The 18,734-nt window shown below is 36.9% G+C and overlaps 1 protein-coding gene across 7 annotated transcripts in view; it reads left to right on the top strand.

The window, feature by feature from the left end:
- LOC123566068 (dmX-like protein 2) overlaps positions 1 to 18,734 on the top strand; it is a 136,915-nt gene that overhangs the window by 31,512 nt on the left and 86,669 nt on the right. For all 7 annotated transcript variants that reach the window (XR_008372170.1, XM_053550199.1, XM_053550198.1 and 4 more), the window contains 4 exons: positions 8,732 to 8,956; positions 11,536 to 11,684; positions 16,787 to 16,899; positions 17,620 to 18,306. Coding sequence is in view for 6 of the 7 variants with exons in the window: in XM_053550199.1 (XP_053406174.1) it covers positions 8,732 to 8,956; positions 11,536 to 11,684; positions 16,787 to 16,899; positions 17,620 to 18,306 (1,174 nt within the window). In the remaining variant the exon portion in view is untranslated. The remainder of the gene's footprint in view (positions 1 to 8,731; positions 8,957 to 11,535; positions 11,685 to 16,786; positions 16,900 to 17,619; positions 18,307 to 18,734) is intronic.

The following is an 18,734-nucleotide window of genomic DNA, read 5'->3' as shown; positions in this document are numbered from 1 at the left end:
AGGTAGGTTACAACTTCCACACATCCAAATAATGTTACATAAAGTTGGAGGTATTTCTATAGTCAACTTCCATTTAGCAGCCAGTATTAACCCAGAGACAGGTAGGTTACAACTTCCACACATCCAAATAATGTTACATAAAGTTGGGGTTATTTCTATAGTCAACTTCCATTTAGCAGCCAGTATTAACCCAGAGACAGGTAGGTTACAACTTCCACACATCCAAAATAATGTTACATAAAGTTGGAGGTATTTCTATAGTTAACTTTCATTTAGCAGCCAGTATTAACCCAGAGACAGTTAGGTTACAACTTCCACACATCCAAAATAATGTTACATAAAGTTGGAGGTATTTCTATAGTTAACTTTCATTTAGCAGCCAGTATTAACCCAGAGACAGTTAGGTTACAACTTCCACACATCCAAAATAATGTTACATAAAGTTGGAGGTATTTCTATAGTCAACTTCCATTTAGCAGCCAGTATTAACCCAGAGACAGGTAGGTTACAACTTCCACACATCCAAAATAATGTTACATAAAGTTGGAGGTATTTCTATAGTTAACTTTCATTTAGCAGCCAGTATTAACCCAGAGACAGGTAGGTTACAACTTCCACACATCCAAAATAATGTTACATGAAGTTGGAGGTATTTCTATAGTTAACTTTCATTTAGCAGCCAGTATTAACCCAGAGACAGGTAGGTTACAACTTCCACACATCCAAAATAATGTTACATAAAGTTGGAGTTATTTCTATAGTCAACTTCCATTTAGCAGCCAGTATTAACCCAGAGACAGTTAGGTTACAACTTCCACACATCCAAAATAATGTTACATAAAGTTGGAGGTATTTCTATAGTAAACTTTCATTTAGCAGCCAGTATTAACCCTGAGACAGGTAGGTTACAACTTACACACATCCAAAATAATGTTACATAAAGTTGGAGTTATTTCTATAGTCAACTTCCATTTAGCAGCCAGTATTAACCCAGAGACAGTTAGGTTACAACTTCCACACATCCAAAATAATGTTACATAAAGTTGGAGTTATTTCTATAGTCAACTTCCATTTAGCAGCCAGTATTAACCCAGAGACAGGTAGGTTACAACTTCCACACATCCAAAATAATGTTACATAAAGTTCAAGTTATTTCTACACTTCCATTTATCAGCCAGTATTAATCTTGAGACAGGTATGGTACAACTTCCACACATGCAAAATAATGTGAACAGGTAATAAGAGGAGTTAAAACATCCATGCAAATAAGTTTTATTATGTTTATTCCCCAAAGTGCATCTAGCAATACAGCGTTCGACACAAACTTTTTTGCCAGGTATCCCAAAGGAATACCTGCTGGGAAATTTAGGAATCCCTGCTGAAAATTAGGAGTCCCTGATAACAAAATGTGGTTAGAACATGAAAAAACTAAAATCTAACAAGCACAACCGTTTACAGTACTACATGTATTTTATTTCCACTTTATTTCAACAACAATAGCTTGTATGACTTTTGCTGTAAAAGAATAATGTCATTTCTGTCCAAGTCCTCTTCCCCCTCATCTTCACTACCATCGCACTCCTCTGCGATTTGTTGTAGTTCGTCTAAATGTATGCCACCTAGTTCATTCCCCCTTATAACCCCCTTATTTGTAATCATTTTTTTGACATAAAAAAAAATTCCGAAAAGTCTCCCTTAAATAAAAAAAAAATTAAAAAAAAAAAAAAAATGTTCCGACCTACCTACCCTAATTTTTTGAGCATGTTACCAGATACAAAGATTTTTTAGGCCTTATTAATGCAACTCCAACAGACTTTATCTAAAACTAGTACATTGGTCATAACAGATTTTCTTAAACATTTCATATTTTAGTTGTTTTATTTTGCACATTGCCTAAAAGTGGGTGGGGTTTAGTGTTTGCATGCTTTTATTATCAGCAAATTCTTCTAAATAAGAGCTGCTTTGGCAACAGTGATCATATTTTTTTTCGTAAATGCAGACGTTTTATTGGCTTTTTATTTTAGTTTGTACTAGAAAAATCTTGTAAGAAATGATAAAAATGTTCGAAAATGTCGGTCTAGAAAACGAGTAACGAAAAACAAAAGTAACAGTTAAAGTTCTTGAAAAGATAACTGTTTTAACTTTTTTTTCTCATCATACCACGTATAATTTCTGCTTATTATGTCTCCCCCAGGAGACATATTGTTTTTGCCCTGTCCGTCCGTCCGTCCGTCCGTCCGTCCGTCCGTCCATCCGTCCGTCTGTCCGTCACACTTCATTTCCGAGCAATAACTGGAGAACCATTTGACCTAGAACCTTCAAACTTCATAGGGTTGTAGGGCTGCTGGAGTAGATGACCCCTAATGTTTTTGGGGTCACTCCATCAAAGGTCAAGGTCACAGGGGCCTGAACATTGAAAACCATTTCCAATCAATAACTAGAGAACCACTTGACCCAGAATGTTGAAACTTCATAGGATGATTGGTCACGAAGAGTAGATGACCCCTATTGATTTTGGGGTCACTCCGTCAAAGGTCAAGGTCACATGGGCCTGAACATTGAAAACCATTTCCGATCAATAACTAGAGAACCACTTGACCCAGAATGTTGAAACTTCATAGGATGATTGGTCATGAAGAGTAGATGACCCCTATTGATTTTGGGGTCACTCCGTCAAAGGTCAAGGTCACAGGGGCCTGGACATTGAAAGCCATTTCCAATCAATAACTAGAGAACCACCTGACCCAGAATGTTGAAACTTGATAGGATGATTGGTCATAAAGAGTAGATGACCCTTATTGATTATGGGATCACTCCGTCAAAGGTCAAGGTCACAGGGGCCTGAACATTGAAAACCATTTCTGATCAATAACTAGAGAACCACTTGACCCAGAATGTTGAAACTTCATAGGATGATTGTACATGCAAAGTAGATGACCCCTATCTATTTTGGGGTCACTCCATTAAAGGTCAAGGTCACAGTGGCCCGAACATTGAAAACCATTTCCGGTCAGTAACTTGAGAACCATTTGACCAAGAATGATGAAACTTCGTAGGATGATTTGTCATGCAGAGTAGATGAACCCTAACGATTTTAGGGTCACTCTGTGAAAGGTCAAGGCCACAGGGGCCTGAACATTGAAAACCATTTCCAATCAATAACTTGAGAACCTCGCGACCCAGAATGTTGAAACTTCATAGGATGATTGTTCATGCAGAGTAAATGACCCTTATTGTTTTTGGGGTCACTCCGTTAAAGGTCAAGGTCACAGGGGCCTGAACATTGATAACCAGTTCCGATCAATAACTTGAGAACCACTTGACCCATAATGTTGAAACTTCATAGGATGATTGAACATGCAGAGTAGATGACCCCTATTGATTTTGGGGTCAGTCTATTAAAGGTCAAGGTCACAGTGGCCTGTTCATGTAAAATCATTTTTTGGAAATAACTTGAGAACCACTTGACCTACAATGTTGAAACTTAACAGTATGATTGGGACATGCAGAGTACATGACCCCTATTTATTTTGAGGTCACTTGATCAAAGGTCAGGGTCACAGGAGCCTGAACAGTGACTTGAGAACCACTAGGCCACGAGTGTTGAAATTTAGCGGGATGACTGGACATGCCAAGTAGATGATCCCTATTGCAGCCAACATTCAGTGTCTCTTTGACTTTCGCTCCTGACCCCTATTGACTTCTTGCCTATAGGACTTTGCATTGGGGGAGACATGCGCTTTTTTACAAAAGCATTTTCTAGTTTAATTTGTTTTGCCCAAACAAAGCCTTGGCAATGATAATAAATTTATTATAGACCGTAACGGCCGACCGGCTCGTGTAATCGTATCGAGCACACAAAATAATGGTACAAACACGATAATCTAAGGCTTCATTGTTTATCAATTAACTTGTAAACATTGATCAATAAACACCTTCGATAATGACAAGGCATACTGTACTAAATACAAACCGCGAGATAAGCACGTGTCATTTGGCGCGTGGCGTGACTGACATCTGTCGATAGCTAATTAACATACGACGCTCCGCCTACTGCCATATTTCCGCTTGTGCCGGCGAACAGTATTGAAATTCACTGGGATTTTGATTGACAGGGGGCAGAACTATCGAACTTGGAACGCATCTAAGTAAATTTCCGCGAGTCAAGCCGACGCGCGTGCCGTAATTTATGCGGGTAAAATACGAGTTTTTCTCGATTTTCGCGGGTCAAAACCCGGGACCTCGGGTCAACTGAAGCAAAAGACCGATGTTTGAGCGAACAAGACTGGGGAATTTCATTTTTAGCTCATCTGATTTTTTGAAAAAAAATGATGAGTTATTGTCATCACTTGAGCGGTTGTCGGCGTCGGCGTCGGCGTCGGTGTCGGCGTCGGCGTCTGCGTCGGCGTTGCCTGGTTAAGTTTTATGTTTAGGTCAGCTTTTCTCCTAAACTATCAAAGCTATTGCTTTGAAACTTGGAATACTTGTTCACCATCATAAGCTGACCCTGTATAGCAAGAAACATAACTCCATCTTGCTTTTTGCAAGATTTATGGCCCCTTTTGTACTTAGAAAATATCAGATTTCTTGGTTAAGTTTTATGTTTAGGTCAACTTTTCTCCCAAACTGTCAAAGCTATTGCTTTGAAACTTGGAATACTTGTTCACCATCATAAGCTGACCCTGTACAGCAAGAAACATAACTCCATCTTGCTTTTTGCAAGATTTATTGCCCCTTTTGGACTTAGAAAATCAGTTTTCTTGGTTAAGTTTTATGTTTAGGTCAGCTTTTATCCTAAACTATCAAAGCTATTGCTTTAAAACTTGCAGCACTTGTTCACCATCATAAGTTGACCCTGTACAGCAAGAAACATAACTCCATCCTGCTTTTTGCAAGATTTATGGCCCCTTTTGGACTTAGAAAATATCAGATTTCTTGGTTAAGTTTTATGTTTAGGTCAACTTTTTCTCTTAAACTATCAAAGCTATTGCTTTGAAACTTGCAACACTTGTTCACCATCATAAGCTGACCCTGTACAGCAAGCAGCGTAACTCCATCCTGATTTTTGCAATAATTATTGCCCCTTTTGGACTTAGAAAATCATTTTCTTGGTTGAGTATTATGTTTAAGTCAACTTTTCTCATAAACTATCAAAGCTATTGCTTTAAAACTTTCAACAGTTTTTCACCATCATAAGTGGACACTGTACATCAAAAAACATAACTCTATCCTGCTTTTTGCAAGAATGATGGCCCTTTTTAGACTTAGAAAATCACGGGTAGGACAATATTTCTATCACACAAAAAAAATCAGATGAGCGTCAGCACCCGCAAGGCGGTGCTCTTGTTTTAGAATCATATTTTATCTGAAAATCAAGAGTCCCGATGGAACACCGAAATTGTGAACTTTAGGATCCCTTGCGGATTTTTGGTGTCCTCAGGATCCCGGGACACCGTTAGTGTCGAACGCTGCAATAATGTATTTAATATGGTAATTTATACCAGTGCTAGCCCTGGCTATTATAAATTAATAGCCACTTTTTTTTTCAGGGAAAAAATTAATAGACAAACATGGCATGCCCGTTATTCGCGTGTGCTTTCGCATTTCAATAAAAAACATAAAACAGAGTATTTATAACTATTTAATCCTTTTTTGTTCATGGACCGCTTAAGTCAAACACACTTTATTTTTCAATTATCATTATTCATGTTTATCATAGGCTTTGAATAATCAAACATTTATGAATCTTCAGTTCAGTCATAAAACAGTATGTATTTATTAAACAAACAGGAATAATGTTTTGTTGTTTTTGTTGTTTTTTTTCATTCGATCTTCTAGTGCAAATCTGAATATATACATTCATCATATCACTGAACATACCGTTGATACTCGTGTAAAATGCGCAGATTTATGACCCCCGGCACCAACCCTGAGTCGTGAATGCATAGTATTCACGGGTATAGACGATTTTCTAACTTCTAATTAAGTTCATTTGCGATTTTTGCCATTTCGGTAAAGGGAAACTACTCTCAGCGCTTACTGTCTACGCTGAAATCTAAGATTGCCGTTACATACCGTAAAAGAGCGAGTGTTTTTTTAGCTCACCTGTCACATAGTGACAAGGTGAGCTTTTGTGATCACCCTTCGTCCGTCGTCCGTCGTCAGTCTGTGCGTCCGTCCGTGCGTGCGTCAACAATTTCGTGTCTGCACAAGAGTGGTTTCATTTATGATTTTATTTTAACCAAACTTGCACACAACTTGTATCACCATAAGATCTCGGTTCCTTTCTTGAACTGGCCAGATCCCATTATGGGTTCCAGAGTTATGCCCCCTGAAAGGGCCAAAATTAGCTATTTTGACCTTGTCTGCACTATAGCAGCTTTATTTATAATTTGATTTTTACCAAACTGGAACACAACTTGTGTCACCATAAGATCTTGGTTCCTTTCTTGAATTGGCCAGATTCCAATATGGGTTCCAGAGTTATGGCCCCTGAAAGGGCCAGAATTAGCTATTTTGACCTTGTCTGCACAATAGCAGCTTCATTTATGATTTTATTTTAACCAGACTTGCACACAACTTGAATCACTATAAGATCTTGGTTCCTTTCTTGAACTGGCGAAATTCCATTATGGGTTCCAGAGTTATGGTCCCTGAAAGGGCCAGAATTAGCTATTTTGACCTTGTCTGCACAATACAATAGCAGCCTCATTTATCATTTTATTTTAACCAAACTTGCACACAACTTGTATCACTGTAAGATCTTGGTTCCTGTCTTGAACTGGCGAGATTCCATTTTGGGTTCCAGAGTGATGGCCCCTGAAAAGACCGGAATTAGCTATTTTGACCTTGTCTGCACAATAGCAGCTTCATTTATGATTTGAATTTAATCAAACTTGCACAAAACTTGTGTCACCATTAGGTCTTGGTTCTTTTGTCGAACCGGCCAGATCCCATAATGGGTTCGAGAGTTATGGCCCCTGAAAGGGCCAAAATTGGCTATTTTGACCTTGTCTGCACAATAGCAGCTTCATTTATGATTTGATTTTAACCAAACTTGCACACAACTTGTATCACCACAAGATCTTGCTTCCTTTCTTGAACTGGCCAGATTCAATCATGGGTTCCAGAATTATGGCCCCTTAAAGGTCCAAAATTGGCTATTTTGGTTTTTGTATCCATATAGAGACTTCATTTATGGTTTGATTTGATACAAACTTGCAAAATATCTTCAACAACAATAAATCATGAATTCCATGACAAATCAGATCCAATCGTAGGTTCCAGAGTTATTTTATATCTGATTACCTCCCCTGATTATAATCAAAATGGATTTATATCAGTAAGTACTTATAGGACTTATTTGAAATTTCATTATTGTCATTAGTTGGACAGAGCCAATCAGGGTAGATAACTATGGACTGATTTTATGTCAAATTACCTCCCTTTATTTCAAATTAAAATGGGTATATCTCCGTAACTAATGAAGATACTGATCGGAAATTTCATTTATGTCAACAGATTTATTTGGCAGATCCTTCTTTTGTTCACTTACAATAAATTTTTTTTTTGATTACTTCCCTTTTATGTTACTATAAATAGCTTATTTTTAGTAACTTTTTTATTATTGGCCGTAGGGAAAAATCGAGATCACTTTTCTGTGGTACAATATGGATGGTACCTCCAATTTTTAGGTGTATTTTGACGTATCTGTACTTTGTAAGAATTTTTTTTTCGGTTAAATTTCTTCCCTTTGTTGTTACTGTCCTTTGGACTTAGATATTTTTTCTGAGGACCTTCTTGTCCTCAAGTGCAATGATAACAGGTGAGCGATATAGGGCCATCATGGCCCTCTTGTTTAAATTTTAATTTCATATAACTTTAATATTATTTTGATGAAAGAGATATAAAAAATCATAGATATTATGATACTGATTAAAGATCGAGTGTTATCCCCAACCGAGATCAAACTGTGAACAACAAAACTAGCACAAGGTGTCAGGCTAATTGCCGTTAATTACTGGCCATTTAATAAACGGCAGACTGTGTTCAATTAAGTGTGTCAAAGTCACCGTTTAGAGGGGGTAATTATGCCTCTGGGCAAATACACTTCCTGCTACCGACCTCGCACATTTTTGTCCATAAAAACTATGTATGTTCCAGCTGTTTATTGACAGTTTTTTGCAATAACTTTTGTAGCATTTTTATTAATTAATCGCCATTTTCTATCGCCAAAAATTGCATTTTAATCGACTTTTGAATAAAATAATCGCCATTTGGCGATAATGTCGATTGGCGGTGCGAGCAGTTTATACGAAGTGTACTTCTTTAATATGGACTTTGACTTTCAAATGCCAAAACAAGCAACATAATTTTTACAATCTTGAGAAAGTAAGACCTTGGGAACATACTCATTATTTCAGATTCACTAAATTTCTACCCAGCTAAAATTATGTGCTTTACAGTCCAACAGTTTCGATCCAGTTGATATTAAACTTGGTACTTATCATCAACATAAAAAGGAAAAGGACATGAGCATATTGCGGGGATTTTCATGACTGATCATTTTTTGTCAACTTGCAACCCTGTTGTGGGCTTTATTTGTTGTTCTATCAAGCTTTTCAGGGGGCACGTGTCTTACAGTTTGGATGTTATTATTGTCTAAACCTGCTAATGAAACAAGATTTGACATTTTCCATCCTTGATAATATATCAAATATTTGATCTTCAGATATTCCATTACTACCTGTGGTGAGCCATAAAGGTGTGGAACACAATTTTCAACTACACTGGTTAAACAATAAGGAGCTACAGTTTACGATGGAGTCTGAGAAAATTTTGCAAGAGATGCACAAACACGGCATATACGAAGATCCGGAGAGTGATCCTCATACCCATATGGGAAGTCATACAGACTCAGACAGTGATGGTGATCATGAGGAACCAGATGAAAATGGTACTGTTCTAGAAAGTCTGGGTATTTTGTGGGAGGAGGGAGGTGGGGGAAGGGGAAGTGTTGTTTTTTTCAGTACTTTGAAGCTTAATATTCATAGATTAAATTAAATCCTAACTATCAAAATAAATTCCCAGGTATTTTGTCTTCTCTACTTTATTGCACCATGAAATAACCATTTTGAACAAAACTTTAAACTGTTATGTGAAGAAAATTTGATGATTTCACAGCTTTTTTGTTTTAAATTATCTCCGCCTATTTAGTTAATTCATTTGGAAGAAAATAATATTACTATTAAAGGAACATGTTCTTGGGAAGCCAGTCTGGTAAGTTGTGTAGGTGGAGCAAAAAAATTCCAGTCAGTAAGTAGTAGGTTTCAATACCAAGGCCTGTATTTATTAGTGTTTAAAGTCTAGCACTTTTGATAAAGTCTTAAGAATGGAAAGTATTCAAGTCAGGGCAGTGTATATGTTCTCCATGATAATTGACAGAAGAAAGTGACTATGTAACATAAGGTCATTTGTCCTTGTACATTGGTTTGGATTACGAGTGTTAGAGGTTTTTGCCGATAATGGTTGTTTATTTGGGTTTCGTGTTTGTTTATTTCATTAAGAAAAATATGATTTATCATTTAGTTCAAAAGCATGATAAGAAGAAATGAAGAGCAAAAGCAAAATTATTTCTGGTATCTCTTTTATATAATTTTTTCTGTCCTTCAGGTCTGCAGTTTTTAAGTTACTTCCATAACTACTAAAACATGCCACTGACAAAAAACCTTCTAAACTGAGCACCTCTCTAATTCAAACTTTTTCTTTGGTTGTATGACGGTTGATTTTAAGAAGTTCCACTGTTACAGTACTAGACATTTCAGTCATTATGTCTCCCACCACACAGTGGTGTGGGAGACATATTGATTTACTCCAGTCTGTGTGTGTGTGTGTGTGTGTGTGTGTGTCTGTGTGTCTCAAAGCTTGTCCACACTCTAAGTCGAACATTTCTCATCCGATTTTCACCAAACTTGAACAAAATGTGTTTGACCATAAGACCTCGGCCAGGTTCGATAACTAGCCAAATCGGTCGAGGCATCATGGAGTTATGGCCCTTGAATTACCAAAAATCGGTCTTTTTACTCTTGTCCGCACTCTAATTCGAATATTTCTCATCCAGTCTTCACCAAACTTAAACAAAATGTGTTTGACCATGAGACCTCGGCCAAGTTCGATAACTAGCCCAATGGGTCCAGGCATTTTGGAGTTACGGCCCTTGAATTATCGATAAAAATTGACCTTTTTACTCTTGTCCGCACTCTAAGTCGAACATTTCTCATCTGATCTTCACCAAACTTGAACAAAATGTGTTTGACCATGAGACCTCGGCCAAGTTCGATAACTAGCCAAATCGGTCCAGGCATTTTAGAGTTACGGCCCTTGAATTACCGAAAAATCCGTCTGTTTACTCTTGTCCGCTCTCTAAGTCGAACATTTCTCATCCGATCTTCACCAAACTTGAACAAAATGTGTTTGGCCATAAGACTTTACCCAAGTTCGATAACTAGCCAAATCCGCCCAGGCACTTTTGATTTATGGCCCTTGAATTACTGATTGGATCCACTCATCCAGACCATCTAATTGGATCCATTCGTCTAAAACATCTAGAGAAACTAACATTTTTCATAGGGGCAGTTGTGGGAGACATGCGCTTTTCTCAAAAGCATCTCTAGTTGTTTATCTGAAAATCACTTGGCTAGTTTTGAAGTTGTATTTGACTTGTGTTCCACTCTAATGCTTGAGGGTGATAATTTGTACTTGGATAATTTCAAAACTGTGCACAGATACATCCAGCAAGAGACCAATGTTACCTTTTTTGAGACTGGTCTCAGAATACAACATTGCCTTTTGTCAATTTTGACACTGCACTCAGAAATAACTAACCAAATCTCAAAATACAACATTGCCATTTGTCAATCTTGACACTGCACTCAGAAGTAACCAACCGCATCTCAAAATATAACATTGCCATTTGTCAATCTTGACACTGCACTCAGAAGTAACCAACCGCATCTCAAAATACAACATTGCCAGTTGTCAATCTTGACACTGCACTCAGAAGTAACCAACCACATCTCAAAATACAACATTGCCATTTGTCAATCTTGACACTGCACTCAGAAATAACCAACCACATCTCAAAATACAACATTGCCATTTGTCAATTTTGACACTGCACTCAGAAATAACTAACCACATCTCAAAATACAACATTGCCATTTGTCAATTTTGACACTGCACTCAGAAATAACCAACCACATCTCAAAATACAACATTGCCATTTGTCAATTTTGACACTGAACTCAGAAATAACCAGTCACATTCTGTAGTCTTGAGACTGGTCTCAGAATACAATGTTGCCATTTATGAATTTGACACTGAATCAGTTTCACTACCTTGGGCAGAGAAATGAAGGAATTTCTTCTTATAAAAAGTATGAAATAGAAATTATACCATTGCAAGTTTAAACTCAAGAACCAATCAAATAGTTTGTTACAAACAGAAGGTAGATTTAATGGTTTTGGTGTGTTCCAGGTGTTTGGCAGAAGAAGAGAAGAACTATGTTTAAAAACAGCAAAACTAAAGGATCCGGCAAAGATCTACATGGTTTAGGATACCATACAGGAACTAGCTCCAGTTTAGGATCAGATATGTCAGACCCCATGTCTAGCCCAGAGTCACATGTAAGTATAGAAGCTGTAACATTGATTTCTGTCTCTGTCTGTTTGCTACTAAAGCAGTGGATCCTGAAATAACTTTAAGAAACATAGGATACAATTTCATAATACTGGATACATAGATAAGACAATAGAGAGACTTTGCATATCTGTTACTATGTCACAAAATGTGGTTGATTAGCCAGAAGTAGTTAAATGTTAACCAAAATATGACAAAATGTGGGTCTGCAATAATGTTAAACATACACAAAGGTGGTATAGAGATAGAAGACGATAAGAAGAATATGCAGGTTCTATCATTTGGTTGCTGTGTTGCTATGGCAAAATATATTCTGTTTTATTACAAATGTGGTTCCTGTGGCAATGAATAATGACAGTAGTGGATCCTGCAAAAACTCGAGCACTTCCTTGATTCTAATAAAACATGATAGGTAAATAGATGAAAAGTATGCAGGTCTGTTTATTTTGTTTCCACATTGCTGTGGCAAAAAAAGAAAATACATATTTTATGAAAGATAGCCAAGGTTATACTGGGGAAGAAAGAATTTCTGTACATTTAATGTAGACTGATGACATTAGTCACTTTTACTTTCATGGTATTAACTACCGGTACTGTGAAATCATTAAGTTTTGCAGTGGACTAATTCTGTGGATTTTGTGGTTGCGTTACTCCACAAAACAAAATTCAGACAAATAGGCAATTCTCTTTTTATCTTATCTTAAAAATCTGAAATTCATGAATTCATGTCCCCCCAAAGTATATTTTTTTACAAAACCACAGAATTTAATGCCAATGAAATTTAGTGATTTTAGGCTGTAGATATTTTGGGATATGCTCCCATGATAAAGAGCTGATACCAAAAAATTCAAATTACGTCTGTTACATTTTGTTCTACTTTGTGATGAAAACTTGATAATGGAGTAACCTTAATTTTACAATGAATTGGCTTTCATGCTTCATTTTTCATGTGAAAAGACCCTTCCAGTTTTTGCTCTTTATCTGTTTGAATCATCAAGTATTTGTTAGCTCACCTGAGCACGAAGTGCTCAAAGGTGAGCTTTAGTGATCACCCTGTGTCCGTCGTCCGTCGTCCATCCGTCCGACGTCAACAATTTGACTGTTAACACTCTAGAGGTCACATTTTTGGCCCAATCTTAATGAAACTTGGTCAGAATGTTACCCTCAATAAAATCTTGGACGAGTTCGATATTGGGTCATCTGGGATTAAAAACTAGGTCACCAGGTCAAATCAAAGGAAAAGCTTGTTAACACTCTAGAAGTCACAATTTTGGCCCAATCTTTATGAAACTTGGTCAGAATGTTACCCTCAATAAAATCTTGGACGAGTTTGATATTGGGTCATCTGGGGTCAAAAACTAGGTCACTTGATCAAATCAAAGGAAAAGCTTGTTAACACTCTAGAGGTCACAATTTTGGCCCAATCTTAATGAAACTTGGTCAGAATGTTACTCTCAATAAAATCTTGGACGAGTTTGATATTGGGTCATCTAGGGTCAAAAACTAGGTCACCAGGTCAAATCAAAGGAAAAGCTTGTTAACACTCTAGAGGTCACATTTTTGGCCCGATCTTAATGAAACTTGGTCAGAATGTTTCCCTTAATAAAATCTTGGCTGTGTTAGATATTGGGTTATCTGGGGTCAAAAACTAGGTCACCAGGTCAAATCAAAGGAAAAGCTTGTTAACACTGTAGAGGCCGCATTTATGACTGTATCTTCATGAAACTTGGTCAGAATGTTAATATTGATGATCTTAAGGTCAAATTTGAATCTGGGTCATGTCGGGTCAAAAACTAGGTCACGGGGTCAAATCAAAGGAATAGCTAGTTAACACTTTAGAGGCCACATTTATGACCATATCTTAATGAAACTTGGTCAGAATGTTAATCTTGTTGATCTTTAGGTCAATAGGTCAGGTGAGCAATACAGGGCCTTCATGGCCCTCTTGTTCACAAGATGAAATTGAGATTTATAGCAAGTTGACTTCTAATGCTTTTGTAGCTTTTTTTGACAGGATATCTTTCAAATACTTTGTTTGAAAGATTAAAGATAAAGAAATGTATCAATATCTTTAAAACTTACTTATTTTGATCTCACATCACAAAGTGGGGAGACATATTGTTTTTGCCCTGTCAGTCAGGCCGTCTGTCACACTTCATTTCCAATCAATAACTTGAGAACGATTTGACAGAGAACCTTCAACGTCATAGGGTGGTAGGGCTTACGGAGTAGACGGCCCCTTTTGTTTTTTGGGTCACTCCATCAAAGGTCAAGGTCACAGGGGCCTGAACATGGAAAACCATTTCCGATCAATAATTTGAGAACCACTTGACCCAGCAGGGATCATACTACAAGGCGATTGGTGTCTCTTGGACTTTTGCTCCTGTCCCCTATTGACTTTATGCCTATTACTACTATACATTGGGGGAGACATGCGCTTTTCTACAAAAGCATCTTTTAGTTGACTACATTCTGTAACCCCATTTTAGCCCCAAGGAAACGCATATTTTTTTTTAGTCACTGTGGTGCAGTTAACATTCTCGGATGCAGTAGGAGCTTTTGTTTATGTTGAGTGAGTTTCATTTTTGGCAAATAATTTCTGAGAAAATGATAAAGGAAGAACGTGAAATTTTATCGAGCTACTGGTTCCAAGCCATTATAGTACAAACAGAGAACATATCTGGAACACCTTCCACTACCAGCAGGGGACATACATTGCTAGGCAATAGTCTTGCTTTGCATTGATTTTAGACACAGTTTTTACAAGTTTGCCTTTTTTTTTTTTTTACTATTTCATGGAATTCAGATAATTATTAAAGATAAAGGTTAAAAGAGGGAAGAACCTACTTGCAGATCAACTGAATGCAGATGTTACATTTACCACTCCCAAGCATTCAGACTTAGCTGATATATACTGGAAAGGGTGTCAGTTTATGTAATCACCCAGCACTAAACACTGACTGAGATATCAGTCCCATTCTTGAATTGAAATGAGTTTCCTAGCATTGTGATCCAACCTGCATACCTCTGTGCCACATACTTTACACTGATGCCCAAATGCGTGATTATGTGGGACAGAAGTTCAGTTCCAAATGCTGACAAATTGGTTAAGGTAGTTCTGTAAGAATTTTTCACATTATAGAATTTGATTAAACCCTGGTCTTTCAGAACTTCAGAATATACTTAGAAAAATAAGCAAATAAAACATGATTATTAGTGGGGGACTATTTTTTATGGATTTTAAGATTTCATTGATTCAAAAAATTACATTCCATCATATGTACAAAATACTAACTGATTTTGTCATCAGGATTTGAAAACCATGAATTCATTTCTCATGTCACAGCTGTTTTGACAGAAACTGCTTTATCTTAAGCCAAAGAAATGAAATTATTTCACAGCATTTCTTCTTGCCTAAAGTAGGATGTTACAGATTTTTAGCTCACCTATCACATAGTGACAAGGTGAGCTTTTGTGATCACCCTTCGTCCGTTGTCCGTCGTCAGTCCGTGCGTCAACAATTTCTTGTCTGCACGATAGTGGTTTCATTTATGATTTTATTTTAACCAAACTTGCACACAACTTGTATCACCATAAGAGCTTGGTTCCTTTCTTGAACTGGCCAGATCCCATTACAGGTTCCAGAGTTATGGCCCATGAAAGGGCCAAAATTAGCTATTTTGACCTTGTCTGCACAATAGCAGCTTTATTTATAATTTGATTTTTACCAAACTGGCACACAACTTGCATCACCATAAGATCTTGGTTTCTTTCTTGAACTGATCAGATTCCATTATGGGTTCCAGAGTTATGGCCTCTGAAAGGGCCAGAATTAGCTATTTTGACCTTGTCTGCACAATAGCAGTTTCATTTATGATTTTTTTTTAACCAAACTTGAACACAACTTGTATCACCATATGATCTTGGTTCCTTTCTTGAACTGGCCAGATTCCATTATGGGTTCCAGAGTGATGGCCCCTGAAAGGGCCAGAATTAGCTATTTTGACCTTGTCTGCACAATAGCAGCTTCATTTATGATTTGAATTTAATCAGACTTGCACAAAACTTGTGTCACCATAAGATCTCGGTTTCTTTCTTGAACCGGCCAGATCCCTTAATGGATTCCAGAGTTATGGCCCCTGAAAGGGCCAAAATTAGCTATTTGACCTTGTCTGCACAATAGCAGCTTCATCTATGATTTGATTTTAACCAAACTTGCACAAAACTTGTATCACTACAAGATCTTGGTTCCTTTCTTGAACTGGCCAGATTCCTTCATGGGTACCAGAGTTACGGCCCCTTAAAGGTCCAAAATTGGCTATTTTGGCTTTTGCAGCCATATAGAGACTTCATTTATGGTTTTATTTGATACAAACTTCCAAAATATCTTCAGCAACAATAAATCTTGGATTCTATGACAAATCGGATCCATTCGTAGGTTCCAGAGTTATTTTATATCTGATTACCTCCCCTGATTGTAATCAAAATGGATTTATATCAGTAAGTACTTATAGGACTTATTTGAAATTTCATTATTGTCATTAGTTGGACTGAGCCAATGAGGGTAGATAACTATGGACTGATTTATGTCAAATTACCTCCCTTTATTTCAAATTAAAATGGGTATATCTCCGTAACTAATGAAGATAATGATCTGAAATTTCATTTATGTCAACAGATTTATTTAGCAGATCCTTCTTTTGTTAACTTACAATCATTTTTTTTTTTTAATTAATTTCCTTTTACGTTACTATGAATAGCTTGTTTTCAGTAACTTTTTTATTATTGGCCGTAGGGAAAAACCGAGACCACTTTTCTGTGATACAACATGGATGGTACCTCCAATTTTTAGGTGTATTATGACATATCTGTACCATGTAAGAATCTTTTTTTCTTTTTGGTTTAATTTCTTCCTTTTGTTGTTCCTGTCCTTTGGACTTAGATATTTTTTCTGAGGACCTTCTTGTCCTCAAGTGCAGTGATAACAGGTGAGCGATATAGGGCCATCATGGCCCTCTTGTTTTGACTATCTTATGCAGTTCTCAAAATTTCCTTAGTAACCACAGTCTGTACTTCCTTGTTTTTACAGAGTTCCCTACTTGACAGTATAGACAGGAAAATAGAAGGTTTATTAAAGGACTGGCACACAAATGCAGATATGTTGTTTAGTATCCACCCTGTGGATGGTAGTTTTCTTGTGTGGTAAGTTCTAGACAGTTCTTCTGGTTAATTTGGCCATTGTTGTCAATTGTTGTACATCAGTTCCATGGTATAGTGAAAATTACATGTTCCAGAATTAGCTAAAGTATATAATATATTGCATCGGCCAAGGATGGACATTCATTACATGTTTGATGTCGCGGGTGTGAAATAAAGCCATTACATAATTTTGGTATTGCACTAGTGTAATAAAGCTTTGACGTTGACCTTGTTTTAAGTATAATAAGTATAAGAGACATTGGTCGAATTGGCTTGGTCCATAATACGTAAAGAAAGAAGTTATTTTAACATTTCATCAGGAAAAGCTAACAAGTGATAAAAAGATGATAAAAAGAATGCTACATTTGTGTCTTTCCGTAATGAATTTAGTAAACTCGAATAAAATCGATAAAATGCTCGGCAGAGCCTCGTGTTTTATTATTTTGTTCAACTTTTTCAATAAATTCAATATGAAAAGAGACCCTGACATGTAATATCCTCAAAAAATGTATAAAAAGAGCTCTTGTTTCTAAAAATTCACTGATGCAAGTTATGTTAATGTTGCGCTTGCATTGAATAATTGATTTAGTAGACTTATTTTATATCTTACAATAAGATGGTTAACTCATATGTTAAAATTAATGGTAATTACTATGTTGTCATTGGAACCTTTATGGGTACACTTTGTTTTTAATTGATATTGAGTGTAACTTTATGTTTCAGGCATATTGATTGGTTGGATGAGTATACACCATTCTCATTTCGGCAAGCCCAAATTAGCTTCTCGTCTCGGCTCCCACGAGCTTTCCCAATTCCTGACGCAAGATCAATGGAAAGTACTCCGCTTATGTACTGCAACTACAGCAAAATGGACATCAAGTCTGCCATGAAAATATCAGAGGGAGATAAAATTGACTTAAAATTTAAACAGTCGTCTGCTGCGACTGGGAAGTCATCTCCTGGTCAGAATGACAATATGTTGATTCCAAATGTGTTAATGATCTCAAAACATTCCAATGGCTCCCTAAACCAATGGCAAATCAGTTTTGCAGAAGAGTCGAAGTTTAAAACAGTAGTAAGTGTCGCACATGTATCGCGAGCATGTGGACACAGATTTAGGACAAATACCGCAACATGTCACCCAGCCCTTCCACTCTTAATTACAACCTCGCAACATAGCATTCCAAAATCAGCAGCTGATAACAGCAGTCTAGATATAGAGGATGACGACATTGATGAAAATGATGCAAGAAAAACGGGATTTGTTTACTGCAGTGAACTTATTCTCTGGAGAGTAGATCCTGTGGGACCGCTATCAAAGTCTGGTGGTATTGTAGAACTAGCAAAGATTAATTCAACAAAACGATCAGCTTTCTGCAATGTTGCTTGGGTTCCAACATTACTACCAAGGTTTGTCTTTCCTTCACTTTGATAAATGAAAATGTAATTTAGTTATGTAGAGCGGGGTCGGGCATTTCCGAACACTTAAGCGTGATTCTCCATAGTGATGAATGACAGAGGGTATTGCCGAACTAGGCAGTTATTTATAGCTCACCTTTATCTAACATACGGAAATATACTCCTTATTGTAACCGTTATATAACTATGAAAACATGTATTAAAGAAGGTGACCGCTCGTGTCTATTTCCGAACATGGAGTGTCAGCCGACCAGACTAACGGTCTATTTCCGAACATGAGTGTATTTTTTAAAAAAGGTGAAATTAGACAACAAAACGTTTTATTTTCAAAACATTGACAGCAATTAGCTAGATCTATTTTATTTTGACGTTTCATTTGATTATTTTTAGACTTAATTAGAACTAATGCGAACGATTTC

Source organism: Mercenaria mercenaria, chromosome 8 (genome assembly GCF_021730395.1).
Source record: "Mercenaria mercenaria strain notata chromosome 8, MADL_Memer_1, whole genome shotgun sequence".
NCBI lineage: Eukaryota > Metazoa > Mollusca > Bivalvia > Venerida > Veneridae > Mercenaria > Mercenaria mercenaria.
Note: the sequence above shows the minus strand (reverse complement) of the source record. Positions and strands in the feature narration are given on the sequence as shown.